This window comes from Bubalus bubalis, chromosome 14 (assembly GCF_019923935.1).
Source record: "Bubalus bubalis isolate 160015118507 breed Murrah chromosome 14, NDDB_SH_1, whole genome shotgun sequence".
Lineage (NCBI taxonomy): Eukaryota > Metazoa > Chordata > Mammalia > Artiodactyla > Bovidae > Bubalus > Bubalus bubalis.
The window spans coordinates 16,690,376-16,718,052 of record NC_059170.1 but is presented as its reverse complement, the minus strand read 5'-3'; the positions used below and the strand labels follow the sequence as shown (position 1 = coordinate 16,718,052).

Genomic DNA, 27,677 nt, shown 5'->3' with positions numbered 1-27,677 from the left:
AGTGGTAGGGGGAACTTCATATTCCTAGCCAGCTTGAAAGTGGAAGATGGGAAAGAGATATAAAAATAGTATGGCTTAGATTTAGAAATCAACACTGACCAGAAATCCTAAAGGGAGTTTCATAGGCAGTACCAGACGGTCATTTATCTGAAATGCTCATCTTTCACTGAGGAAGCATTTTCAGCCCTGTGCCCCGGGACTAATAAGAGAGTGTAATTAATGATTCTGGTTGTAAGTCACCATACCATCTGTTGAACTGCCCCTTGGCGACACATTAAGGGCTTTCTCTGATCTGTCAGACATTGATTATCATGAGCAGCTGCTGTTGGGTGGAACGTGGCAGGCTACCATAGAGGACAGAGTCTTTGAGAAGGAGATTGGGTTGGTAGAGTGAATTAACCCTTTGTTCGTCTCCTTTCCTCATGGTTGCACTTTCCTCCCTATATTTCTTCTGGGGGAATCTTCCTGGTTTCTGTAGAACCAATGGTTTGCTAAATGCCACAGGAGATTATTAGGGCAGAAATGGATCAGAGATTTGGATCCGTTGCTTTCCAGCCCCAATTTTTTTACTCACTTGGGCATTGGAATTCCATCACTTTAAGAATCAGAACAGGTATGTCCCATCACCTGAAAGTATAGACTCTGAACTCCCAGTTCTTATCCCAAACCATGTCTGTCAGCCACATGAGTGAAAACTATTCATTGTAAAAATGGAGCTAAATTTGCTACATTTTAAAAAAGCAAACTGTTAGATATAAGATGTTGAGAAATGGCTTTCATTCTTTATCCATGTTTGCTAAAAATATGAACAATCTGCTCCCTAGAATCTGAGATTTTTTTCTCATATCCCATAATAGACTGATCTTAATTCCATTATATCTTTATGATGATGATAAAACTTAATAAGTATGTGCCACTTGAAAGACACATTATTACTATGATTTCTTCTAAATCTTCCAAAAATGTCTTATTGATAGGGACAGTACATAAAGTATATGTATTTTTTTAACATTCTTTTTTTTTTTTAACATTACTAGTCCTTGTTTTAAAACTGCCACATCAGAAGAGTAATGAAATCTACTTTTATTTTTTAATCTTTTCATTGCCATCAGTGTATGAACATAGAATTCTTAGAACTCTGGAACTGTTGTTACTTGCTTGAGAGTCTCTTTTCTTCCCAGAGTTCTAATTTGGTAACACATAACATTTTTTTCTACAGGTTTATATCTTCCTTATATAATGAGTGTACCTCTTTATTCTTTCACTTGAGAATTTTATCTTAGATTCTCAGTGTCTCCTGAACTTTGGGATAGGAAGTATAATGATTCAGAGCCTAGGATGATTCAGATCCTGAGACGTAGAAGACAAGAGTTATGGCTCCCAGAGAAATTGTGTTTCTGCCCTCAAGGAAATAATGTTTTTGCATAAACAGGATGGTTGAACGTAAAACCAAACCAAGGGATTGTATGTAATCTAGATCAAGGAGGCAGCTGGCAATTAGGATTGTGGTTGCACTTACGATTGTGGTTTAAGGTTAAGTCTAAACTTCCGGGCAGGCAGTAAAGACTTTTCGTAAGAGGAAGTAGCAACTGAAGAAGGGAAATACATTTGTAAATGGAGAACAACCACACTGGTGCAGACACATGAGTAAAGGAAGACAAAGACAGAAGGTACAGGAAGCGGGGTCCCAGGGCCCTCCTGTGGGAATTAGGTGTCATACTCTTTCAACAACAACAAAACTCTTTTAGCAGCTGCTCATTCAGCCATGAAGTTAGCAGAACCCATGCCAGGCAGGAGGTAAGTGGAGATGAGCAGGATATATGCTCTCCTTTAGTGAGCTTCCACTCTAGTAGAAGCAAGAATGAAGTTAAAGTAGAATGTGACAAATGTTCTCAATAAGGGGAATACCTTAACTCACTATGTCTAAGCTAAAATCAACTGAGGAAAGTTGAAAATGTTATTTGTTTAATACACTATCAATCAGACATTTATTTAAAATAGAAGTGAATTATAAAATGCACAGACAGTTTTTGAACAATGCTGTGCTTTCAGTGGGCTTCTCTGGTGGCTCAGTGGTAAAGAATCCACTTGCCAATGCAGGAGACATGGGTTCGATCCCTGGGTGGGGAAGATCCCCTGGAGAAGGAAATGACCACCTACTCCAGTATTCTTGCCTGGGAAATCCCTTGGACAGAGGAGCCTGGCAAGCTACAGTTCATGGGATTGCAAAGAGTCAGATGCAACCTAGCAACTCAACAAAAATGCCTTCAGCAGGTCTTCCAGAGTTCACTAGAATAGGTGTTCTTTGGCAGCTCTTCCAGTATCAGAAACGTAATTTTTTTCAGTAAATATTTGTTCTGGGAGTGAAATTCATCACCTGATACAACCTTACTCAATGAAGAGGGTTTTTTAGGTTACATTTAAAAACTAATTCTTGGTTGTAAAGACTATATTAGTAAAGAAAGGTGAGTATTTGATGGAAACTGTGGGTTTCCTGCTTTGTATTTTTTTTTTCCTTTAAAGAGAATCATGATTCATTTTTTCTTTGTTTACCTTTTTTTCTTTTCTTTTTTCCCCATGCTATTGCTTTTGGATATTATAATAGACATTGGCCTTAAACTCCAGGCAAGTTAGAAGGAAAGCTGCTTAATATTTGTCATGCTTTTGTCGTGAACATGAGAAAACATAGAAATGGGAAAGAGGACATGCAGCAGGAAGCACAAATAGCAGCCTGAAAGGGAGGATCAGGAATGTGGAAGAGGTAGAAGAAAGTGAATTCAAAAAAGGAAAAGGAGCCAGAAAAGCCTCTAAAACTTCAGTTCTTAGAGCAAAGGGAGAATTTGTTTCTGGGGGATAGAGGTGACCATTAACCCCAAGTGATTGCTAGAAGCTCACAAGCCATAGAGTAGGGTGGACAGAGTTCCAGCCTTGTCACTTTGGAGAAAGCCTGATATGGTATATTCCATCTGGGCATATGCAAAGGGAAAAGAGAGAGAGGGAGGGAAATCTTACTTGTACATGCATTGAAGAAAAAAATCAAAATGGGGAAGGTGCTCATAATTTTGACACATTGGTCCTTTTTTTTAAACATCATGATGTTTGTTGACATTCTAGCAAAGCTCTAGAACTGAAAGGAGACAGATCTGTGTGTGATGTCCCTGCCAGTGGTACACACACAGACTGTATGCCACACAGAGACGAACTCTGGAGAACTGTGTTCCTGTCTGCAGATGTTTTAAAAATACGAGGTGAAACATGAAAATAATAATCCTTTTAAAGTATATGCATTTCAGCGACACATAGTACATTCATAGTATTGAGTAACCACCACCTGTATCAAATTCTAAAATAGCTCGCTTTCTGTCAGAGCAAAAGAAAACCCTGTACCCCATTAACCAGTCTCTCCCTGTGTGCCCCTCCTCCCAGCCCCTCGTAACCACCAATCAGCTTTCTGTGCCCATGGATTTGCCAGCACTGGATATTTCATATAATTGGGTCTGGCTTCTTTCACTTAGCATGTTTTGGGATTTATCCAGGTTGTAGCATGTATTAGTACTTCATTTCTTCTTATGGCTGAATTGTCCATTTTATAGATATGCAAAAATGTCTACCCGTCCATCTGCTGATGCACGGTTGGGCTGTTTCCACCTTGTGGCCATTATGAATGGTGTTGCCATAAACAGTTGTGTACACGTTTTTGTGCGGGCATATGTTTTATTTCTCTTGGGTATATGTATACCTGGGAATAGAATTACTGAGTCGTAAAGTGAAGTCTATGTTTAACTTTTTGAGGAGATGCCAGAACTGGTTCCCATAGCAGCTGTGCCATTTCCCATTCCCACTAGCAGTGTATGAGGCTTCTTTTCTCACATCCTTGTCAACACTTGGCGTTGTCTGCCCTTTTTAAGTTCTAGCTATCCTGGCGGATGTGAAGTCGTATCGTGTGGTTTTGATTTGCATTTCCCTGGTGACTAACGAGGATGAGCATCTTAGCATGTGCTTGTTAGCCATTTGTGTATCTTTTTTAAGAGCGTGTTTGTTCAAGTCCTGTGCCCAAATTTGAACTGAGTTGTTTGTTCTTGAATTGTAAGAGTTCTTGGTATGTTGTGGATATCAGACTTCTACCAGTTAAATGCTTTGCAAATATTTTGTTCCATTCTGTAAGTTGTTTTTTCACCTTCTTCAGTATGCTGTTTGAAGCAGTAAGTTTTGATAAGATCTAAATTGTTTTTTCAAAAAAAAATAAATAAAATAATAAATTGCTTTTTCTTGTGTTGCTTACGTTTCGGTGTTACATTTAAGAATCCATTGCAAAATCCAGGTCATAGGAGGACTTATTCCTGTGTTTTCTTCTAGGAGTTTTTTAGTTCTAGCTTTTACATTGAGGTTATTGAGCTCATTTTTGTATGTGATGTGAGGTGGGCAGGGGAGTGTGAGCGCACCTCCTTTATTTGATATAGATGCCTAGTTGCCCTGGCACTGTTTGTCGTTCCCCACTGAATACTTAGTACTTTTGTTAAAAATTGATTGGTCATAGATGTATGGGTTTATTTCTTGACTCTGTTCTGTTCCACTGGTCTGTGTGTCTGTCCTATGCCAGTATCACACACAACTACTTTTAAAGTGATCTCTGTAGCTTCATAGTAAGTTTTAAGATCAGAAAATGTGAGTCCTCAAACTTCGTTCTGTTTTAGTGTCATTTGGCTGTTCAGGGCCTCTTTCAGTTCTGTGGGAATTTGAGGATCAGCTTTTCCATTCCAATAAAGTTTGTTGGAATTTTCATAGGAGTTGTGTTGAATCTGGGCACTATTGCCATCTTAAGTCTTAAGCCTTCCAGTCCCTGAACGTGAAATGTCTTCCCATTTAGTTAGATAATTCTTTAATTTCTGCTGCAGAATTTTCAGACATGCTAGAGCATCGTTTCCCAGCGCATTTGGTTTTACGAGGCCTTGTTTAGGGGCCCTCAGTGTCCGGAGCCGCAGTGGACGGCAGTGTGCGCCTCTCCTTACAGTAGGCAGTGTTTACCCACCTCTGGAAGGCCTGCGTGTGTACACATGTGCGTTTAACAAAGTCACCAGGGCACAGGCAAGACTGCCAGCTTTATTCTGCAGAGGAGAGGCCTGGATGTCTAGGTAAGGTCTTTAACAGGATTATGGAGCTGGATAGGACCTCAGGAGGTGTATAGTCCAGCTTCTGAATCATATAGTCTTCTCTTCAGACCCAGAGTTAGTCCAGACCAGAAATACAATTTAAAGCAGACATCTTGTCATTTTATCAAGTTTGTGTTTTGGTTTATTTATTGTGGTTTTAAATTTTTATTTATTTATTTCATTAGGTCAGGTCACAGCAGAAAGACACTCTATACAGAAGAGTAGCCAGAGTTGATCATTTCAGCAGTCCCAAGAATCTTATTTTAGAGACATGCTGTCTTATATAGGGGCATTAAAATTGTTGCAGGAAAGCATTCTGGAATGGCCCCTGAGAAAACCTTTCTGAGTTTGAGAGAGCGCACTTTGCCACCAAGCTTCTAAGTACCCTCCTGCGATAACTCTGCATTCTCTTACTCAGAGAAGAAGGGAGAAATTGGTCACTGAACTTGGGCCTGTTTCTGTGTCTCCCAAACTTGGTAGGTCGCCCTCCACTGTAATGAATACTCAAGAGTACATGTGACTTTTCCTTTGAGACTCTGGTGGCTCAGATGGTAAAGAATCTGCCTGTAGTGTAGGAGACATGGGTTCGATCCCTGGGTCAGGAAGATCCCCTGGAGAAGGGAATGGCTACCCACTCCAGTATTCTTGCCTGAAGAATTTCATGAACAGAGGAGCCTGGCAGGCTGTATAGTCGATGGGGTCACAAAGAGTTGGACACAACTGAGTGACTAACACTTTCACACTTTCACTTTCACTTAAGACAGCACAGCACAGCTGGGAAGGGGGAAATGGCCCAGAATCCAGCACTGACTTGTGACTTCTTATATCTGTTTGTAATTTGGTTCCAACAAACTTGAAAGATTCTTGGGCTACAGCTCAGGGGGCACTAACGGCATCTGTTATTTCTGGCGGCATCCCCCACCTCCCCGCAGGGTGCAGATGGTGAGAGGTGTTCATTCCAGTAATGGGATGGGCAGTATGTAGAGATAGAGAGCTCCATTTTTGGTCAGCTTTGGACAAATCCTCCCCTTTCTCCATGGTGAGGGAAGCCAATATCTCATTGTCCATTACAGTCAGGGCAGATGGGAGCAGGCGATATAATCCCCCTTTTAGATGAGAAGACAGAGCTCAGTGTTCCTTTGAGCAGTTCAGGGTCACAGAAGGAAGTCAGTGAGGAGAGAACCCCAGTCTGCAGAATCCTGACCCCAGTGATCATCTACCGTGTTCCCTGGGAACTGAGAGGCCCTGCCTGTGGGCCCTCTGTTCTACTCCCTTCCTTAGCGTGTCCCCCCCAGACCAGCAGGCTGTCAGCACCATGGGCAGAAGCAGGCCAGTCTGCTCACACTGGTCACTTGATCAATGGTGGACTGGTGGGATGGGGTTGTACTTGTGTCCTTCCCCACACAGCAGGCCTTGGCTCGCTCACTGCTTTTTCACCCCTGCTTTGATGTATGTCCCCCCTTTTTTTTTTCTTTTTTTTTTTAAAGTTTCCCTCCAGTAGGTGGGGACTTTTTGAGTTGCATGGTTCTATAAGTGATTTGGAGTTTGGAGGCTGTGTTTAATCCTTGGATTCCTTCCATTCTTTTTAGGTACTGCTGACCCTTCTAGCTCAGGCCAGATTTGTAGCTGGAGCTCTTATCTATTGGTGTGTGCGCTTACGGGTGTGTGTGTGTGTCTTTCGATATTAATCTCTCATTACTCCAGGAGAGAAAAGGCCCCATATAATGTACTTCACTTACTTGGTGATCTAAGGGCATGGTTCCCTGACACTTGAAACTTTACTTTGAAAACAGTGACGTGAATTCAAAGCTCTCCCAGCTGTAAATCCATACCTTTAGCCACAGCATTGTTTTCCTATTTATCAACTTTTGATGGTTCCTCCTCCTTCTTGGAACAGCTCCACTGAGTTTTAGCTAGTGTGTGTAGCACTAATTCTTCAGATTTATTTATGAAGTGCATATATACATTGAATAAAAACAGTATTTGAGCCCTGCATCACTGCTTTGTCTGCCAAAATATTCATTCTTTCTTTTTTTTGTTTAAACTAACTTAACTTGGCTAGCTGCCTAACTGCACCAGGTCTTAGTTGCAGCCTGTGGGATCTAGTTCCCTGACCAGGGATTGAACCAGGCCCGCTGCATTGGGAGCTTGGAGTCTTAGCCACCCCACCACCAGAGAAGTCCCCAAACATTCATTCTTACTCAACTAATATTCAGTTCTTTTTCTTTTTTGAATTACAAAAGAAGCACTCACAGGAAACTTAGAAAAAAATGAATATAAAGAAAAAAAATTCGTAATCTCACTATTCAGAGATATCTACTTTTAATTTTGATATATTTCTTTTATTTTTTCCTCCTGTTTTAAAATTAAAATGATCATATGTGCCTTTAAAAACTTTACGTGGTTATTTTCCCTTATTAGCAAAAAACTTTGTAAACATTTTAAATGGTTTCTTGAATATGGTTTGATATTCAATTACTTTTATTGAAGTTGTTTTTTTTTTTTTAACTTTGGGCTAACATTTAGTATCTGGATTTTTTAATTCCTAGAAATTTTAAAAAATGGATTCTGTATGTATGCAGATGTCTGCTTGTCTTTAAGTATACTCCAGGTCATATGTATTTCAAGGTCTTTGCCTTCAGTAGGCATTTCTGACTTATGGGTTCTTGATCTTTTTCAAAGCATCTTAAGTAGACTAGAACTTCACTGAGCTTTATAGACAGATAGGTAGAAGATACATAGGTATGTGTGTAATGTGTGTATATACCCACAAGTTAAGGATTAATCTTTGTTTTATGAAGGAGTGAACATTGAAGTAGACAAATTAGGCAAATGGGTCTCTCTTCTGGGTTTTAAATTAACTGTTTATATTTGAAACAGCTGTGTGAAGATGGCAACTACTTATTATAACATTGACTTGAGTGAGCATAGCTTTGAGAGCAGAGTTCAGATTACAGACATTTGAGCTCTTGTGTCTAAGGGTCTGTTTGACCCAAGGGGTGCATGTTATGTTGAGCAAAGCTCTATTTTGATTTTTATGAATGTTCCTACTCCTGTTCAGGTGGGCCTTCTGCTCCTACCGTAAGTTGTGGTTTTTGAAGAAGGTGAAACTAGATTATGGCATGCTCTGCAATTTTGCAAGTTGTATCTCTGACTTTGTTTTCCCTTATAAAATGAAGGGCTTAAAGTAAGGTCAGAATGAGTCTTTTTCCATGTTTAGAGCAAAAATTTGCTTGCTTATAATAAGGAGTCAACATGAAACCTTTACAAAGTCCCTGAGCTCCCAAAGGTATGGCATGCTTCACGTGAAGAAGTGATGGTACCAGTCAACTTTCTCTATGACTCTGCAAGCCTCCTTATTTGTTCTCCTCCTTATTCAGATTCTTTCAACATCTTTAGGAAAAAGTATGGACATCTCTCTTACTCCAGTCATGAGGTTCTTTGAGAATTTTAAGCAGAGTAACTTTGCGAACTTCAATTCAGCAAAAATTTGCTGGTGGCTTTCTAAGCATTCTTGAGGTTTTGATAATGATTAAAATAGACTCATCCCACTTTTCCTTCATGGCGTCTGGTAGGCGCTGTTTGGTGCTTTTATTTTGCCCACCATTGTTTCTGCTCTGTGGGACATAAGACTCATAAGGAGTTATTCCCAGAAATATACCATTTAACCCCAGTCAGGATTTAGTGATGAGGATCCACAGTGCCCATTCCAGGCTCTTTGTGCCTTTCTCTACTGAGGCCAGTCAGTGGTTTTGGCAGCCTCCTATCTTTGGCATGGTTTTTCATTTATAAAATAACAATTTTACCTTCACCTGTAACAAAGAGGTTCCGGCCCTTGTCCAACCTCATTTGTTAGTGTTTGCCTTTCCTTAGCGCACAGGACCTTTAGGACCAAGTTATTTTCCTTTCTGTGTAAAGAGTCTCCAGTAGGCTGGCTGAAGGGCTCCTTCTCAGCAGGTGTATCATGCCTTGCCTCTCTAATATGGTTTTTACATCACGTTCACACGAGCACACCCCGCGTCATTACTACTCTCCCTTTTTACCACATCACTGCATCGTGGCTCCCCATTTTGCCTCTGCTTACCCCACTGCAGCTTGGCAGGTACATCTCCATTACTGTCTTTAGAATCCCCCACCAGTAGCCTAGGGCTTCCCAGATGGCTCGGCAGTAAAATAATCAGTCTTCCAGTGCAGGAGCCTCAGGAGACTCAAGTTTGACTCCTGAGTTGGGTAGATCCCCTGGAGGAGGAAATGACAACCTACTCAAGTATTCTCATCTGGAGAAGCCCATGGACAAAGAAGCCTGGAGGGCTACAGTCCATGCAGTCGTAAAGAGCTGGACATGACTGAGCACCCACACACACCAGTAGTCTAATCTCAAAAGCCTAAAGATATTTCTCAGTCTCTGGCTCTCTTTTTCTTTTCTCTTTTTGGCCCTCTCTATAGCATTTAATTGGAGAAGGCAATGGCAACCCACTCCAGTAGTCTTGCCTGGAAAATCCCATGGAAGGAGGAGCCTGGTAGGCTGCAGTCCATGGGGTCGCTAAGAGTCGGACATGACTGAGCGACTTCACTTTCACTTTTCACTTTCATGCATTGGAGAAGGAAATGGCAACCCACTCCAGTGTTCTTGCCTTGAGAGTCCCAGGGACAGGGAAGCCTGGTGGGCTTCCGTCTATGGGGTCACACAGTCGGACATGACTGAGGTGACTTAGCAGCAGCAGTAGCATAGCATTTAATGGGGGCTTCCCTGGTGGCTCAGTTGGTAAAGAATGTGCCTACAATGCAGAAGACCCAGGTTCAATTCCTAGGTCAGAAAGATCTCCTGGAGAAAGAATGGAATGGCAGCCCACTCCAGTATTCTTGCCTGGAGAACGCCATGGACAGAGAAGCCTGGCAGGCTATAGTCCATGTGGTCACAAAGAGTCGGACACGACTTAGTGACTAACAGTCATCTACACGAAAACCAGGAATCCTAGCCACCAGACCAGCAAGGGCTAGAGGCTAGAAACTATAGCATTTAATACTGTTTATTACTTTTCGTGTGTTTTCCTTCTCTTGGTTTCTGGATCCCACCTTCTGCTGGTTCTAGGCTTTTTGTCCTTTAATATGCTTTTCTCTATTCTTGCCCAATAAATGGATATTCCTTTAGCTTTTTTCTCATTCTCATTCTCTGAAGTGGCTTCAGCTACCACCTCTATGCTGATGGCTTCAATCTAGGTCTATACCTATATCCTTCCTTGTACTTAAGACCCATGTATCTAATTTCCACAGACACCTCATACTTAATATGATCACATTCACCATCTTCTCCCTTCCAACTGCCATTCATCAAAGCCAGACACTGGGCCTCATCCAGTGTTTCTCTTTGTGCTTTTCCCACCTCCCACGTGAGTCACTTCATTCACCTGATGTCCCAGTCGCTTCTTCAGCTCCACTGCTGCAGCTCTGTAAGACAGCCTCCCGTCACCTCTCTTCCACATTGGAGTAGTTGCCAAGCCATTGTGATTTTTATCTCCTCAGTTTTTCTTGAATTTGTCCTCCTCTTCATCTCTGTCTCCACTTACCGGTGTAGTCCAAACTGACACCATCTCTCACCTGAGTGTGTGAATGCTCAGTCACTCAGTCATGTCCAACTCTTTCTTATTTATTTATTTGACTGAGCTGGGTCTTAGCTACGGCATGTAGGATCTAGATCCCCGACCAGGAATTGAACCTAGGTCCCCTGCATTGGGAGCACCAAGTGGAGTCTTAGCCACCTGGCCACCAGGAAAATCCCTGAATCTGGAGTTTCTGACTCCAAGTTTTTTCTGTTCTACTATGGAGACCTCCCTCCCATGGGAGGGTGACGTACCCTCAGTCTTTTGGGAGAGTTAGGAAATGCATTTTACTTCCTTTTTTTTTTTTTTTTTTTTTTGCTAACGGGAGGAAGTGAAAACTTTTTATTGCTTGTAGAGAGAGCTGTATCAAATGCAAAGCAGTAACCTACAGGCCACCTTGCTCCAGGCAGACCTTTCAGCACTTTAAATTATCACAAACATTGCTTAAAGTTATTTTGTGTGAAAAATGCCCTTTTCCTTTCTACCCTTTGCTTCTCACTGCTGCCCTGCAGGAATACTTGACTCCACCAGTATTGGGCTCGACAAGAGAAACGGCTGAAAGGTCTGCCTGCACCTTTCATGTTTGCACAACATCAATAACTTGGTTTTTTATTAAAATGATTGTTAAGGAAATCAGTTTGTGGGGGCTTTATTTGCATAAAGCTTGTGTTTTTTGAAGGTTAACTTTTTAAAAAATGAATTAATTGTAAATATACTTCCTGTGCATTAGTGGTTTGGTTTTACCTGGTTTTGTATGAGGGACCCATTGTATAACTGGTGTAAGCATTTTTGAGGGACCCAGGTGCATTTTAAAATTAGTCTCTTTTTAGAGTACGTTCACAGGCATCTGTTCAATTGTAAATTTTAGCTTTATGATTACATTAAGATTTGAAAATTTGCCCAGTCCCAAAATGGAGTTTGGCCTTCCCAGGTGGCACTTGTGGTAAAGAACCATCTGCCAATACAGAAGACATAAGACATGTGGGTTCAGTCCCTGGGTTGGGAAGATCCCCTAGAGGAGATCATGGCAACCCACTCCAGTATTCTTGCTTGGAGAATCCCATGGACAGAGGAGCCTGGTGGACTCCAGTCCCAAAGGTCACAAAGAGTCAGACACAACTGAAGTGACTTCGCACACATGCACGCAAAATGGATTTTATTTTTGTTAGTTTCATTTTTATTAGTTTAATTATGTGTGTTGGGCTTCCCTGGTGGGTCAGATGGTAAAGAATCTGCCTGCAATGCAGGAAACCCAGGTTTGATCCCTGGGTTGGGAAGATTCCCTGGAAGAGGGAATGGCAACCCACTCCAGTGTTCTTGCCTGGAGAATGGGGTGGACAGAGGAGCCTGGCAGGCTGTAGTTGCAAAAGAGTTGGACATGATACATAGTAACTTTTCATTCTTCTTCCCTTGCTTTTGCAAATCCCTCTCAGAAGGGGGTTTTTGTTGTGATAGTAGAAGCTCCCTTAAACCTTTTGTGTAGAGGGTCTTCTGGGGAGAAAGAAATACTCCAAAAACACTTTGTGGTATGATTTCCAGCTTAAGAAGCCAGTTCCCATTTGATTCCGCCAATCAGTTCAGTCCCTCAGTTGTATCTGACTCTTTGCGACCCCATGGACTGCAGCATGCCAGGCTTCCCTGTCCATCACAAACTCCTGTAGCTTGCTCCGGCTCATGTCCATCGAGTTGGTGATGCCATCCAACCATCTCGTCCTCTGTCATCCCCTTCTTCTTCTATCTTCAATCTTTCCCAGCATCAGGGTTTTTTCCAATGAGTCAGTTCTTCACATCAGGTGGCCAAAATATTGGAGCTTCAGCATCAGCATCAGTCCTTCCAATGAATATTCAGAACTGAATTCTTTTAAGATTGACTGGTTTGATCTCCTTGCTGTCCAAGGGACTCTAAAGAATCTTCTCCAACACCACACTCCAAAGGCATCAGTTCTTCAGCACTCAGCTTTCTTTATGGTCCAACTCTCACATCCATACATAACTACTGGAAAAACCATAGCTTTGGCTAGACGGACCTTTGTTGGTGAAGTAATGTATTGCTCTGCGAATACTTCAAATTAGTCATTTTGTCACTTTCCCTCCTGGGAAACACTGTGTGTACTTTTGGAGAGGGGGGATTTCCCCCTCTGCTCCTCTTGAGTTCTTGTGATTGTACTACTAAAACAAAAAACAAAAAGGACAGAAGGCAGATTAAGAGGAGAAAAAGAAATTTTTTTTTTTTCATATACACAGAGATCTTCTAAAAATGAGACCTAAGAAGTAACCAAAGCAGGCAGCTTTTATACTTTTTACACAGTAAATTTGTGAGGAATGGACAGCACAAAGAAACTTAGGCTTTGGGTGCTTAATTAGAAAAGAATCTAAACAGAATTTGAGTGTGGGGTAGTGAATCAGAGAAGTAACAGAGTTTGTTTATACAGGCTCCTCAGCTCTGAATTCCTGTCTCTGACAATAAGGGTGTCTGTCTTTCCACCTCCAGATGCAGAAAGTGAACCTTTCACTCGAGAGATTTATTTCCTGCTTTTCAGGGAGACAGAAGAGGATCAGAGTTTTTCTTGTTTTTTAATTTCTTATATCAGTGCTTTTCATGCAACTTCAAATAATTAATATGCCATGGTATAGCCATTTTGGGGTAGCCCACTCGGAGCCCCAACAGTAGTAGTCCCTTTATTATTGGTTTTGGTAACAGAGCTGAAAGCCACTGAAGACTAGAATCAGAGCCCCAGCTTTCTCTTTTCCTTGTATCTTCCCAGCATCTTAACTCAGCAGCCGCAGCCCTGCTGACACCTCAGAAGGGACCATTCTGAAATGGCGCAGCTGCCGCCAAGTCACATGGAGCAATGGAGCTGGCTGGGGGAGAGGTGCGAGTCAGCGATGGGTTTTTAATGTTCCCATGTAGATCCTTGAAGAAAAATTAAAAGCAGCATTCTTATTTTCAGCCCAAAGATTGAGATATTGTATTTTCCCATAAAAAATGGATGAGTTAATTAGTTGTAGTTTAAGTTGAAGCTGTGATTTCTAAGTGTAGATTTCTAAGTCTATAGCATCAGCAACTATAGAGTTAAGCCTCCTGGAAAGACAAGAGGGCTGAGGGGGCATGTTAAGTAACCTTGGGGCAAGATTCAGCTTTCCCTTTCTGCCTGGCTCTCTCGGAGTTCCTGTAATGAAGCCGTTCTCTGACGTTAATTCAGTGTGGCAGGTCACGTTTCAAACAGGGCCCTTCATAAACTTCTTCATGCATAATAACCCTTTATAATTCTTAATTGGAAGTAGCTGGGCAGTGGGTGATTTTTATATACCATATGTCCTATAGCACAACAGGGCAAGATAAAGGAAAACAGACATCTTGTTACTGGAAATCTTATCAAATCAAGCCCCTGCCTTTGGTGTTATTTCTAACATAATTTTTGTTGTGTAAATACTTCTTAGCAAGGAGAAAAAAGTAGGTTTGACAGTTTACATTTTGATCTGTATTTCTTACACGAGTTGCTAGAGGAAATGCTTACAATTTTTGTTTGTTTTGAAAGTGAAATTCCCCTCGAAAGGTCATTGCGATGTCGGCCCCTGTCATTTCTAACCGTCTTATCCCCCAGCTCATCTGCAGCGTGTCAGCTCTGGCTTACCCCTCTAACCAAAAAAGGCAAAGAATGTGTCAGCCTTGCTTCCCTCGGCCAGTTGTCTCCATGTGCTGTGCTGGACTGTGTTCCCACAGTGTCAGCTGGATCCATAGGAAGCAGGGGGATGTTGGACACATTTTCTACTTCTGGTTTGAAGAATCTTTGAGGCGAGATTCCAGAGTTTGGCCAGGAACATAAATCCTAGGCTCAGTCTGAGAGTCACACCTCCATCCTTTACCTTCTCTGTTTTCAGCATTTCTTGGCGATCACAGAAACCCAGGCAGTTCATCATGCGTGCCTGCTTCCCCCTGCACTACCTCCCCTCCAGGATCCTGCACCAGGGCAGCAGTAGCCGCAAGTCTGGTAGAACACCTGCCTGTTTCATGGCTCCCCATGGTGGGGGGCGGTGGGGGGGGTGTTTTGCTGCAGTGAGTGCCTGTAGCGAACGGCGATTCAGCTCAACGCTTCGCCTCTGCCACCACCCCAGTGTAAATTATGCATGAGCAGGGAAGGCAAAGCAACAGCGCTTCCTGGGTTTGTCTTGTCTTTTCTTGCTTGCCTGGTAGTGGAGGAAAAGGCAAGTGTCTGAAGATACGAGTGTGAAAAAGAGCCGTGTGACGTGTGGGTGAGGTCAATCAGCTGGTGGGGAGAGAAGACTGAGAAACAGGAGTAGGGCAGGGGTGGCATCTGCTGGTGTAAATGGTGCAGGGCTCCATCTCTCGAGTTCCTGGACCAGGCAGGGTAGTGGGAGCCTTAGATTAAAGGCTGAGTCCTCTGTTATATACAAGTCTAAGGTATTTTAAGCAAGCAGCATGTGACCACCTTGTCGCATCATTTATCTATGTGCTGAAGAGATTGTGGGGTGCAGCACACTTCAGTGAGTCAAAAGAATTTGAATGGGTCTCATCACTTGGAAGTTGGTTTTCATGGTATCTTGAAAAGAATTCTTGATTTCTGCTGAGAACAGGAGTTCCCGAGGGCTCAGTGTGGAATCTTGCCGAGTTTGTGGGTCTTAGTTGTCAGAAAGCCGAATAGTACCTTGAGGAAAAAGATGCTTGGATTCTCCTGCGGTCTGTCTCCTTTGCCTGTTTAGAACCTAAGAGAATAACAGGAAGGCAGCTATCAAGGGTGTGCCCTGCCCCAACTGAGGGAAGAAGTGGAGACAGGTAAAGGCTGGATTTGTGTCTGGGGGAGTAGTTTTATTTGGATTCATGCTTAATTTTCTGTTGGTCAGTGGCAGCATTAAGGGCTTCCCAGGTGGCTCAGTATTAAAGAATCTACCTGCCAGTGCAGGTTCGGTCCCTCAATTGGGAAGATCCCCTGGAGGAGAAAATGGTAACCCACTCCAGTATTCTTGCATGGATAATCCCATGAACAGAGGAGCCTGGTGGGCTACAGTCCATGGGGTTGTGCAGAGTCTGACACAAGCTGTACATATATACACTTGGGAAAAGGCTGACTCTAATTAAAAAAAAAAGGGTTAGGATATCACAGAGTCAGTTACTACTAAATCTATTTGGAAAGTGGAGTTGCTCAGTCGTGTCCGATTCTCTGCGACCCTGTGGATTGTAGCCCCCAGGCTCCTCCATCCATGGGATTCTCCAGGCAAGAATACTGGAGTGGGTTGCCATTTCCTTTATTTAGGGGACTATAAAATTACTATAGCCTCAGTTTGACCTAATTAGAGCTTGGGGTGAATTGTAACCTGTTTGTCTTTCCTCAAGGTATTAAGTGGGGTCATTCAGCTGTCCCAGTTAAGCAGCTACATATTTTAACAGTTTTTTTTGTTTATTTATGTTTGTTTTTTCGGCTGTGCCATATGGCTTGTGGGATCTTATTCTCCCCCTGTCCAGAGATGTTTTAACAGTGTTAAAGGCAGTCTTTACCTGTATTTAGATATTCAGAGTATATACCTAGTGGCTCTTGCTGATACATTTTAACCAGTTGGCCAATTCACCATTTTTCAGAATAGTTTTAGGTTCACAGCAAAATTAAGAGGAAGGTACAGAGATTTCCTATATACTCCCTTACCCCAGACCTGTATTGTCTCCCCCACTGTCTACGTCCTCCAGATGGGGTACATTTTTGCTCCTGATGAACCTGCATAGTGAGCAGTAAAAGTTGTTCAGTCTCTTTGCAACCCCATGGACTATAGCCCGCCAGGCTCCTCTGTCCACAGAATTCTCCAGGCTAGAATACTGGAGTGGGTAGCTGTTCTCTTTTCCAGGGGATCTTCCCAACCCAGGGATTGAACCCAGGTCTCCTGCATTGCAAGTGGATTCCTTACCATCTGAGCCACCAAGGAAGCCCTGATGAACCTATGCTGACACTATATTAATAGTTACCTGAGTTCACATCGCAGTTGGACATTCTGTGGGTTTGGACCATGTGTAATTCATCACTGTTGTATTTCCACTACCCTGAAAATCATCTGCTTCACCTATTCATCCCTACCTCCTCCCTCCAGCCTTTGTATCCATGGTTTTGCCTTTTTCAGAATGTCATATAGTTGGAGTCATACAGTAGTTAACCTTTCCAGATTGGCTTCTTTCACTAAATAATAAGCATTTAAAGTTTCTCCCTATCTTTTCATGGCTTGATAGCTCATTTATTTTTGTTGTTCAGTCACTCAGTCATGTCCAGACTCTGCAACCCCAATGGACTGCAGCTCACAAGGCTTTCCTGTCCTTCACCATCTCCCAGAGCTTGCCAGCTCACGTCCATTGAGTTGGTGATACCATCCAACCATCTCATCCTCTGTCATCCCCTTCTCCTCCTGCCTTCAGTCTTTCCCAGCATCAGGGTCTTTTCCAGTGAATCAGCTCTTCACATCAGGTGGCCGATAGTATTGAAGCTTCAGCATCAGTCCTTCAAATGAATATTCAGGGTTGATTTCCTTTAGCATTGACTCATTTGATATCTTTACAGTCTAAGGGACTCTCAAGAGTCTTCTCCAGCACCGCAGTTCAAAAGCATCAATTCTTCTGCGCTCAGCTTTCTTTATAGTCCAATTCTCACATCCATACATGACAACTGGAAAAACCATAGCTTTGACTAGATGGGCCTTTGTCAGCAAAGTAATGTCTCTGTTTTTAATATGCTATCTAGGTTTGTAATAGCTTTTCTTCCAAGGAGCAAGCGTCTTTTAATTTCATGGCTGCAGTCACCATCTGCAGTGATTTTGGAGCCCAGGAAAACAAAGTCTGTCACTGTTTCCATTGTTTCCCCATCTATTTGCCATGAAGCAATGGGACTGGATGCTATGATCATAGTTTTTTGAGTGTTGAATTTTAAGCCAGCTTTTTCACCTCCTCTTTCACTTTCATCAAGAGGCTCTTTAGTTCCTCTTTGCTTTCTGCCATAAGCGTGGTGTCATCAATATCTGAGGTTATTGATATTTCTCGCAGCAATCTTGATTCCAGCTTGTGCTTCATCTAGCCCAGCATTTTGCATGATGTACTCTGCTTATTTAATTGAAGTTAAATAAGCAGGGTCACAATATACAGCCTTGACGTACTCATTTCTTTTTAGTGCTGAATAATACTGTGTTTGGATGTACCAGAGTTTATCCACTCCTCTACTTGGCATCTTGGTTGATTCCAGCTTTGGGTAATTATGAATAAGGCTGCTGTAAACGGTGGTGTGATGGTATTTGTGTGGGCACAGATATTCAACTCCTTTGGATAAAGACCAGCAAGCATAGTCGTATGGTAAGAGTATGTTTGGTTTTGTAAGAAGCTACCAAATTGTCTTCCAGAGTGGCTGAACCATGTTGCATTCCCACCAGTGGTGTATTTGAGCCTTCCTCTTGCTCTGCATCCTCACCAACATGTGGTGATGTCTTTTCTGCACTCTGACTATTCTAGCAGGTATGGGGTGGTATCTCAATGCTGTTGTTGTTTTTAATGTTTATTTTTTGCTGTGCTGGGTCTTTGTTGCTGTGTGCAGGCTTTCTCCAGTTGTAGCGAGTGGGAGCTACTCTTCATTGTGGTGTGGGGGCTTCTCACTGCAGTGTCTGCAGAGCACAGACTCCAGGGTGTGTGAGCTTCAGTAGCACAGGCTCCAGAGCACGGGCTCAGTAGTTGTGGCAGATGGTCTCAGTTGCCCTGAGGCATGTGGGATCTTCCTGGAACAGGAATCAAACTTGTATCCCCTGCATTGCAAGGTGGACTCTTAACTACTGGACCACCAGGGAAGCCCTCGGTATTGTTTTAATTTGCATTTCCCTGATGACATATGATGTCTTTCACAGACATTTTCTCCCACTCTCTGGCTTATCTTTTCATTCTCTTGGCAGTCTTTTCTAGAGTTGAAATTTTTCATTTTAATGAAATCCAGTTTGTCATTTGTTTCATGGATCATGTTGTTGATGTTGTATGTAAAATACTATCTGCTCTCCATTGTATTGCCTTTGCTGCTTTGTCAAAGATCAGTTGACTGTTTATATATTCTGGGCCCTCTGTTCTGTTGCACTCATCTTTTTGTCTGTTCTTTTGCCAGTATTGCGTTCTTGATTACAACAGCTTAAAGTAAGTCTTAGAGTTAAGTAGTGTCTAGCTTTGTTCTTTTAATAGTGTGTTGACTCTTCAGAATCTTTTGCCTCACCATATAAACTTTAGAATTAGTTTGTTCATATCTTCAAAATAATTTGCTGTGGTTTTGATTGAGATTGCCTTGGATCTGCAGATCAAGTTGAGAAGAACTGACATTGTAAGAGAATTGCATCTTCCTATCCACAAACATGGAATATCTATTTATTTACCTCTTCTGTGTTCGATCATCAGAATTTTGTAGTTTTCCTCCTGTAGATGTCATAGATATTTTGTTAGCTTTATACTTAAGTATTTCATTGTTTTAAGACTAATGTAAATGGTATTGGGTTTTAATTTCAATTCCACTAGTTCATTGCCAATATATAGGAAAACAATTGACTTTTATATATTAATGTTGTATCTTGCAACTCTTTTTTTTAATCCTGTTGGTTGGCTCCTGCTTTCATCCTTTGTCTAGTGATGCCCTCCTCCTAGGCTCATGAGCCTGCTCTTAAAATAGAAATGTCTGTGGGTAGAAAACAAGAAGACCTCCCTGGGTCACGAGGAGGTTTGGGCCTGATCCATCCACTTTCAGAGTGCTATGAAAAGAGGACTTTAATGTGGAACATAGTTCCTTTCATTAAAATGAATTTTCTCTAATGATATCTAGAATATAATAGTAATCTAAACATGATGAGATATTCACGACCCAGATAATCACGATGGTGTGATCACTCACCTAGAGCCAGACATCCTGAAATGTGAAGTCAAGTGGGCCTTAGAAAGCATCACTATGAACAAAGCTAGTGGAGGTGATGGAATTCCAGTTGAGCTATTTCAAATCCTGAAAGATGATGCTGTGAAAGTGCTGCACTCAATATGCCAGCAAATTTGGAAAATTCAGCAGTGGCCACACGACTGGAAAAGGTCAGTTTTCATTCCAATCCCAAAGAAAGGCAATGCCAAAGAATGCTCAAACTACTGCACAATTGCACTCATCTCACACGCTACTAAAGTAATGCTCAAAATTCTCCAAGCCAGGCTTCAGCAATACATGAACCGTGAATTTCCAGATGTTCAAGCTGGTTTTAGAAAAGGCAGAGAAACCAGAGATCAAATTGCCAACATCCTCTGGGTCATGGAAAAAGCAAGAGAGTTCCAGAAAAACATCTATTTCTGCTTTATTTATTGACTATGCCAGAGCCATTGACTGTGTGGATCACAATAAACTGTGGAAAATTCTGAAAGAGATGGGAATACCAGGCCACCTGACCTGCCTCTTGAGAAACCTATATGCAGGTCAGGAAGCAACAGTTAGAACTGGACATGGAACAACAGACTGGTTCCAAATAGGACAAGGAGTACATCAAGGCTGTATATTGTCACCCTGCTTGTTTAACTTATATGCAGAGTACATCATGAGAAACGCTGGGCTGGAAGGAGCACAAGCTGGAATCAAGATTGCCAGGAGAAATATCAATAACCTCAGATATGCAGATGATACCACCCTTATGGCAGAAAGTGAAGAGGAACTCAAAAGCCTCTTGATGAAAGTGAAAGTGGAGAGTGAAAAAGTTGGCTTAAAGCTCAACATTCAGAAAACGAAGATCATGGCATCTGGTCCCATCACTTCATGGGAAATAGATGGGGAAACAGTGGAAACAGTGTCAGACTTTATTTTTTGGGCTCCAGAATCACTGCAGATGGTGATTGCAGCTATGAAATTAAAAGACGCTTACTCCTTGGAAGGAAAGTTTGACCAACCTAGATAGCATATTCAAAAGCAGAGACATTACTTTTCCAAGAAAGGTCCATCTAGTTAAGGCTATGGTTTTTCCAGTAGTCATGTATGGATATGAGAGTTGGACTGTGAAGAAAGCTGAGCGCAGAAGAATTGATGCTTTTGAACTGTGGTGTTGGAGAAGACTCTTGAGAGTCCCTTGGACTGCAAGGAGATCCAACCAGTCCATCCTAAAGGAGACCAGTCCTGGGTGTTCATTGGAAGGACTGATGCTGAGGCTGAAACTCCAATACTTAGGCCACTTCATGCGAAGAGTAGACTCATTGGAAAAGACCCTGATGCTGGGAGGGATTGGGGGCAGGAGGAGAAGGGGACGACAGAGGATGAGATGGCTGGATGGTATCACCGACTCAATGCACATGAGTTTGGGTGAACTCCAGGAGTTGGTGATGGACAGGGAGGCCTGGCATGCTGTGATTCATGGGGTCGCAAAGAATCGGACACGACTGAGCGACTGAACTGAAACATGATGAGATATCCTCCCACCTCTTGTACTCCTAAAGAGGAACAAATAAGATTTTTTTTTAAGATGAGAGTTGTTTGAATTTAAGATGGTGTGGGAGTGTTAATCCAATCAACCACCTTTTGATCTCAGGTGAACTTGCTAAATTAGTCTGAGGATCACCCGAGAGTACGGACCCTTGGATTCTGATCCTAGGTCACCTCTCCAGAGACTCAGTGACTTTCAAACTGTCCTTGAGGAATTCCTCTTTCAACTGAAGTGCTCTCTGTCTACTCTGGATGGCTCTGAGTTGAGGTGGCTTTCATGTGTCAGCTTTGGTCAGAGGATGGTCACAGGGAGCAAGGGGTAACTATTACCCTTTTTGTACCTAGAATTCAGGAGAAGTTCAATAAATGAATCCATGTCCAGTAATAGAGAATAGGTGTCCTCTGTTAGCTTCTTGTGACATCTGTAAAACCAAAGGAGAAAACTGTTTGTAGAAGGAAGAGCAGAGAACTTTGACATTTTATTAATAGATCCTCAGATTTGAAATCAGTTTTTTGTTTCAAGAATGAAAGGTAATTACTGGTACATAATCCTATCTTTTATATATTGTTAATTCATTGGGCAGCTGTGTAGATACTTACTGTTTGCAGGGCACTGCTGGGCATGGTGGATGCTGGGGAGGCAGTTGGGTTTGGTCCTTGCCTTCTGATGCTTACTGGTTTGTTGGGGGAGTCACTAGGAATAATTTATAGAAGTCATTATTTTAGTTGTGCTAAGTCTCAGAGGAAAGGAAGGGACTGTCAGGAGAGCTTCCTTTCTTTACTTGTCCCTTGTCTCTGTTTGAGGGCTTGTGTGAGCAGCTCTCACTTCAGGGGGAAGGCTGACCGCCAGCAGTCATATGGGGGCAGAGCCTCCCTGCTCATTTCCCCATTTCCCTCTCCCACTCCTTGCTTGGAATTTGTCTTTACAACTTCAGCTAAGTGTTCTTTTTTTTAACCTATTTCCTGTCTTATCACTCTTCTTCAAACCTTTTGCCTCTCTAAGTATATGGAAAGTGTCTGGCATGAAGGAATCTAGAACATGAAGAAAAACCTTATGGGTGCTCCACTTCCCTCATTTTCAGATAAAGAAGGATGGAGGAAAGGAGGGAACACCTCCACAGTCACACTGGAACTTGGGAGTCAGAGCCAGGACTAAGCCCAGGGCTTTGTGTCGCAGCCCAGTGCTCTGTTATGTTCCTGTAGGAGAGGTTTTAGTCAGCAAGGGCCCAGTCTCAGGAGCCGCCTTGTCTTTGCAGAAACACCGAAGAGGGTGAAAAAAGAAAAAGTCTAGCCCCAAAGGAGCCATAAACCACAGATGTCCTCTGACCTAGAGTTGTTACCCAAGACCTTATAGCTGGGAGCTGAGGAAAGAAAATAGTATATTCAGTTCCTGTCATCAAGGGAGTCGTATTTTAGAGGAACGTAGAACTCTGACATGGGGAGAGAGCACCTCAGAGCAGTCCGTTAGGGGCGCAGTGCCCAGGAAGGCCAGCGGAGAGAGGGACCAGTGTATTGGATGAGGAGGAAAGATTTTCCTAGAGAGATAGGACTCAGCAGTTGGCGAAGGAGCAAAGTCAGGACCTTGCCGAGACCAGGAGAAGAAAGAGAGCCCTTCAGGTTTAGGGGGATCCTGAACAAACGGCCAGTGCAGGCTCTGGCCTGTGCAGCATGTGGGCAGGAGCGAATTTTAGAAGACCTTGCACCCAGATCAGTCATGGAGGTAGTGTTGCACCGTGCTTCCCTTTATCAGAGGAGGGACTTGATGAAAGCTGGGCTTCTGAAAGATAAGTCCAGGGGCATGTTTAGGGGTGACTGCCAGAAGGCTTCAGCAGGGCCTTGCTACAGTGCCTACGTGTGGAACGAGGAAGTCCTGAACCAGGCGGTGGCGGTGGGAATTTTGAGTTTCTGAAGTCCTTGTCTATGAAGATGCTAACTCTGGGTTAATCTAAGTTTAACACAGAAAATACAGTTAGCTTTAGAGTGGTTTTCCTAGTCATGTCTAGGTGGAGCCTTCAAAATAATTGTAAAGCTCAAGCATTATCTTACAGAGTATTTTGAAATAGATAAGCACCAAAGACACTACAAATACAAAACATCACTTTTTACTTCCAGATCTCAAGCACTCAGTTAAATACCATTTAATTCACTGTTGCCAGTATCCAACTTCTAGAGCTTTCATTTTTTGTGTACAGTCTTGCTTTTGAGCATTTGAAAACCTGAGCCTGGTAGCTTAGCTGAATGTGTGAGGGGCTCTCTGGTCAGGAGCACAGGCCAGGAGGCTGAAAGTATCTGTATCAGCTCCTTAACATAACTGCATCGTCTCCTCAGGAACATAAACAGAAGCTTGTTTTCTCGTTGTCCTTAATATAACTCTTTGTCTCCTCAGGAATATAAACAGAAGCTTGCTCGGGTAACCCAGGTCCGCAAGGAACTCAAGTCCCACATTCAGAGCTTGCCAGACCTCTCGTTGCTGCCCAACGTCACAGGGGGCTTGGCCCCCCTGCCCTCTGCTGGTGACCTGTTTTCAACTGACTAGGGCAGGTGTCATGCCCCAGATTTCCATCTGTACCAGCAGAAAGAAGAGGGCATGTCATGGTTGGAAATAACCTGGAAGCCCCTGGTTCTGTCCCTCGTTCAGTCGGCCCCCATCCTCAAGAAAGAACCACAGACTCTGATTCTCCTCCCTCTCCGGCCTCTCCTCTGTCGAGCACAATTGAGAACAGTGGCAAATGGAATCCAGTTTCAGTGTATACTTGGAAAGAATACAAACTCACTTCATGTTTCCATGCCCCTGTTGGTTTTCCCTTTTTAGCCCTCTCTGTACACCTAAGAAGTTATGAAAATCATGTGTAGAAGAATCTTGTCCCTCATGACGACATTGTGTCATGAAAGCAGTTGCTCCTTTTCGAGCTGGGCTTGTTCAAGTTCAGGGCAGGCTTCCGCCAAGGGACTCAGGTCTGGAATCGTTGGCTTTCCTGGCTGCCATCCACCCCAGAGGTTGGAGGCACAACTGTTTTGAGCGTCTTCGCCATAAAGAGTTTGCCAAATCTCAGATTCTCCCTTGTTGTGGCTTCTGACAATGTGTTGTCAGAGGTTAGGTGCATGTGTTCTGTGAGCATACTAGAGAATCGAGCAGTAAAGATTCAAAGCTGATCTGGGACATCAAGCCACAGTTCTGAGACAGACAGACTCACGGGGATCACAAGCATGAATCAAAAATAAGGTATTTCCTCAAGGTTCCTATCAACCTTCCCAGGCTGCTCTGATCAAGGGTCCCAACCTCTGGTCAGGAGCACGTTTCTAGAAACATCCTTGCCCCACATTGTGAAAGCTTGAAGGCAGTTATTAGAAATGGCACAGTGGGCCCCTGAAACTGAAGGCTTTCTGGGAGTCCGGGTTCTGCTGTTGCTTTGACCCCTTCTTTGGGGGAATAGGGCACACACTACCAATTAATTCATTGCGTGGGTGCTTGTCCACAGCATGGTGACTAAACTTGAAACTCTCCCCTGCAGACCCGACACGCTGCATGCTTGCCTGTCCTTCAGTTCACGTCACTGTGCGTGTCCTTGTGCCCCGGGGAGGAGGAGTGCTTTGTGTCAGGTGCCGCTGACTAACCCATCTCGGGAAGGGGGAGAGTGAGGGATATTAACTGGGGGGGGGGGGGTCTTAATTCCATTATCATGCCAGCTGACGTTATGACTGTATGATGTAGTTAGGATTTTTATCTTACTTTTAGTAAAGGCTAGGCCTGCTGTCTGTAAATCATTCGCATTTGGCGGGCTGATTTTTGACATTGGAAAGGGCAGAAAACAATTCGCCCTAATAGTGTAATAGGAATTAGAGCCCGGAGGCTGAAATCCAAAAGCTATAAAAGGAATTCCTTGGAGGGGGCTTCAGAATTTCCATCATTTTGAGTTGCTCTTTTCAGGATTACCAAAAAAGCCAATTACGTGTGATTCTACATGTTCAACGTGTTAGAGCATGATGATGTCTGTTTTTAGAAGTGTAACAGGCTTCCCTTCAGGAAGCTCTCCTGCCTGCCATGAAGAGAAAACAAGGAAAAGTCACAGCAGGTATGCAGTTTAACTCTGTAGAACCTCGTAGCATTTAAGCTATTTTTCAGATTGAATACAGACTGTGTGTTGGTTACATATCGACACTGCCTGTCGTCCTGTCATTATTAAATTAATGGGTCTGTCTGTAAAGTGTTTCTCCCAGAGGCCATAGGGCAGTAAATGACTTTACCACAATTGCAAAATGAATTCCAGCCTTTGCTGTATCTGCATATAAGCCCCTCCCCATGTGGTGTGCTGCTGTGGTCTTGCAGGCGAGCTGCTTCTAAACAGATCGCCGTGGACGCACTCTGTGCTTTCAAAGGAAGCAGAATCTCAGCAGCCACAAACCAACCAGAAAGGTGGAGAAGGCATTTGGTCTCATCAGCTAGATGAAAATGTTATATAACATAATGGGTTTTGCCCACTGCTGTGTTTTATCTGATTGAGTCTTTGACTAGAGATTGGTGCATAATTATTACAGCAAGAGCAAGAAATGAAACTGTAGCAATTATGTAAATGAATGTGTTGGCCTCTTAACACCTGTTACTAGTAGACTTCCTATAAGGAGGTTAGTCCTGTTTTTGTTTTTTTTTTTTCCCCAATGAAATGCTTTTGTTTTTTAACTCTCAATTCTCCCACATCCTCCCCAAGTGTACTTTTTACTTCATTTGTTTAATTTAAATGACCCTTTCTCCTTGTATGTATGAGGTGACCAGGTCGGGTGGGGGTGGGGGGTTTGTTTTGTGTTTTCCTACACTTAGGACATCCATCGGCCTCCAAGACCTTTCCTTTAGGTCATGTTCCTCAGAAAGTCTTCAATCTTCCTTTGTTTTTTGTTTTTGTTTTTTTTTTTTCTTAAAGAATATTTTTAAAGCTTAAATTTGTATATTAATTTAGGACTTTATTTAGAAGTATAGGCTGCCATTGGCGGTAGCAGTATATTCTGAAATGTCTCATAGATATATATTTTTGAATAAAGATGGTGTTGTTGAACGACATTGTACAGTGTTTCTTTTCCCTTCCCTCTTAGGGAACCCTCAAAACTTTCTTTGTAATCAGTGGGTAATTAGTAATCACCAATAGAGATTGTACTATCTCTATAGAATCCTGTCTCTTAGGAGTTTTTGTGACTGTTAGTGGCCCATAAATACTCAGCTGTTACATAGAATTTTTGGTTCTTTCCAGGGGGTCAGTTAGCCAGTCCACACAGTATCCAGGAGAGGTACCTCCAGAGTTTTATCCTCATTGTACAGAAATGGGACTGATGGAGAGGTCACATGACTCTTTCCCTAGTACCACACAGTCTCTGACAGATTAAAACTTGGAAGTTCTTTGATTTCAGTGCTTTTGTTCGCACCACCAGGCCTCCTAAGAGAGATTTCATGCTGGCGGTACAGTGAAAGCCACTCTGAACAGTAAAAAGAAACATGGGAGATAAAAAAGTATTTTTTTGTGGGTTCCTTTTCACTTTTACATTCATGAGAGCATATTGACTATTACCAGTTAAAATTCAAAATATTGAAAAATGGTTTGAAATACAGTCCTTTGAAGCAATTGATACGTTTAGAAGGATGGTTTTAACCTTTGTTATTGGTGAGAATAGCCTTTATCGGAAGTGCAGTTACCTGTTTATCTCATGATGCAAAAAACTGCTGCAGTCATGGTCCTTCAGGGCTACATACGTAGCAACTCAAGATGAAGATCTGAGTTGGAAAGTTGAGACTATGGCATTAACCAAGTTCTTCCTTAAAATATAAAGGCTTGATGTAATATGTGAATCTCAGGAGACAATCTCCTTCTGTGTCCCCAGGTTTCATGGCCTAGTTAATGTCTTCACTCCTACCTATAAATAATAAGTCCATAATTCCTCAGGTTTAATTAGCACTTCAGGCTACAAAATGTGACTCCAAGGTCCTCAGAGCTGAGGGTGGAACTACCCAAGAGTTCATGAATCTGTCAAACTGCGTTACTTTTGTGATGGGAGCCATTACTGTGTGACCTTCCTGGCAAGTTACTTTCCTCTCTGGGCCTCAGTTTTCCCATCTTTGAATTGTATTGGTTGAAATTATTTCTAGACACACTGCCAGCCCTGAAGCATATGATTTGTTGTGTTTGAGGAAGTGAATGCAGGACTGAAGTCTGAGAATGCTGAATGGCATGTCCTGGCTTGCCAACAGTACTTGATAAATAGAGTAATAATATCATCATTATACCATATATACTTATTTCTTAAGAAATATCTGTGAAACCCTGGGGTACTGTAGCCAATAAAGGTCAGAACATGAGACAGTGCCAAGACTAGGAAGGTGAGAGTAAGCACGGTAGTTCACTATCTGGGTACGAACTGCCTGTATTTGGTTTATTTGAAATCTTTAAGAAAAAGCCGCTCTCCATCCTGGCTTTGCTGTCTTACTTTCTCTT

At 42.6% G+C, this 27,677-nt stretch overlaps 1 protein-coding gene across 1 annotated transcript in view; it reads left to right on the top strand.

The window, feature by feature from the left end:
* RPRD1B (regulation of nuclear pre-mRNA domain containing 1B) overlaps positions 1–26,254 on the top strand; it is a 57,410-nt gene extending 31,156 nt beyond the window's left edge. The window contains exon 7 of the mRNA XM_006051740.4: positions 23,588–26,254. Within this exon, the coding sequence (XP_006051802.1) occupies positions 23,588–23,737 (150 nt within the window). The 3' untranslated portion in view covers positions 23,738–26,254. The remainder of the gene's footprint in view (positions 1–23,587) is intronic.
* The last annotated feature ends 1,423 nt before the right edge of the window (positions 26,255–27,677 follow it).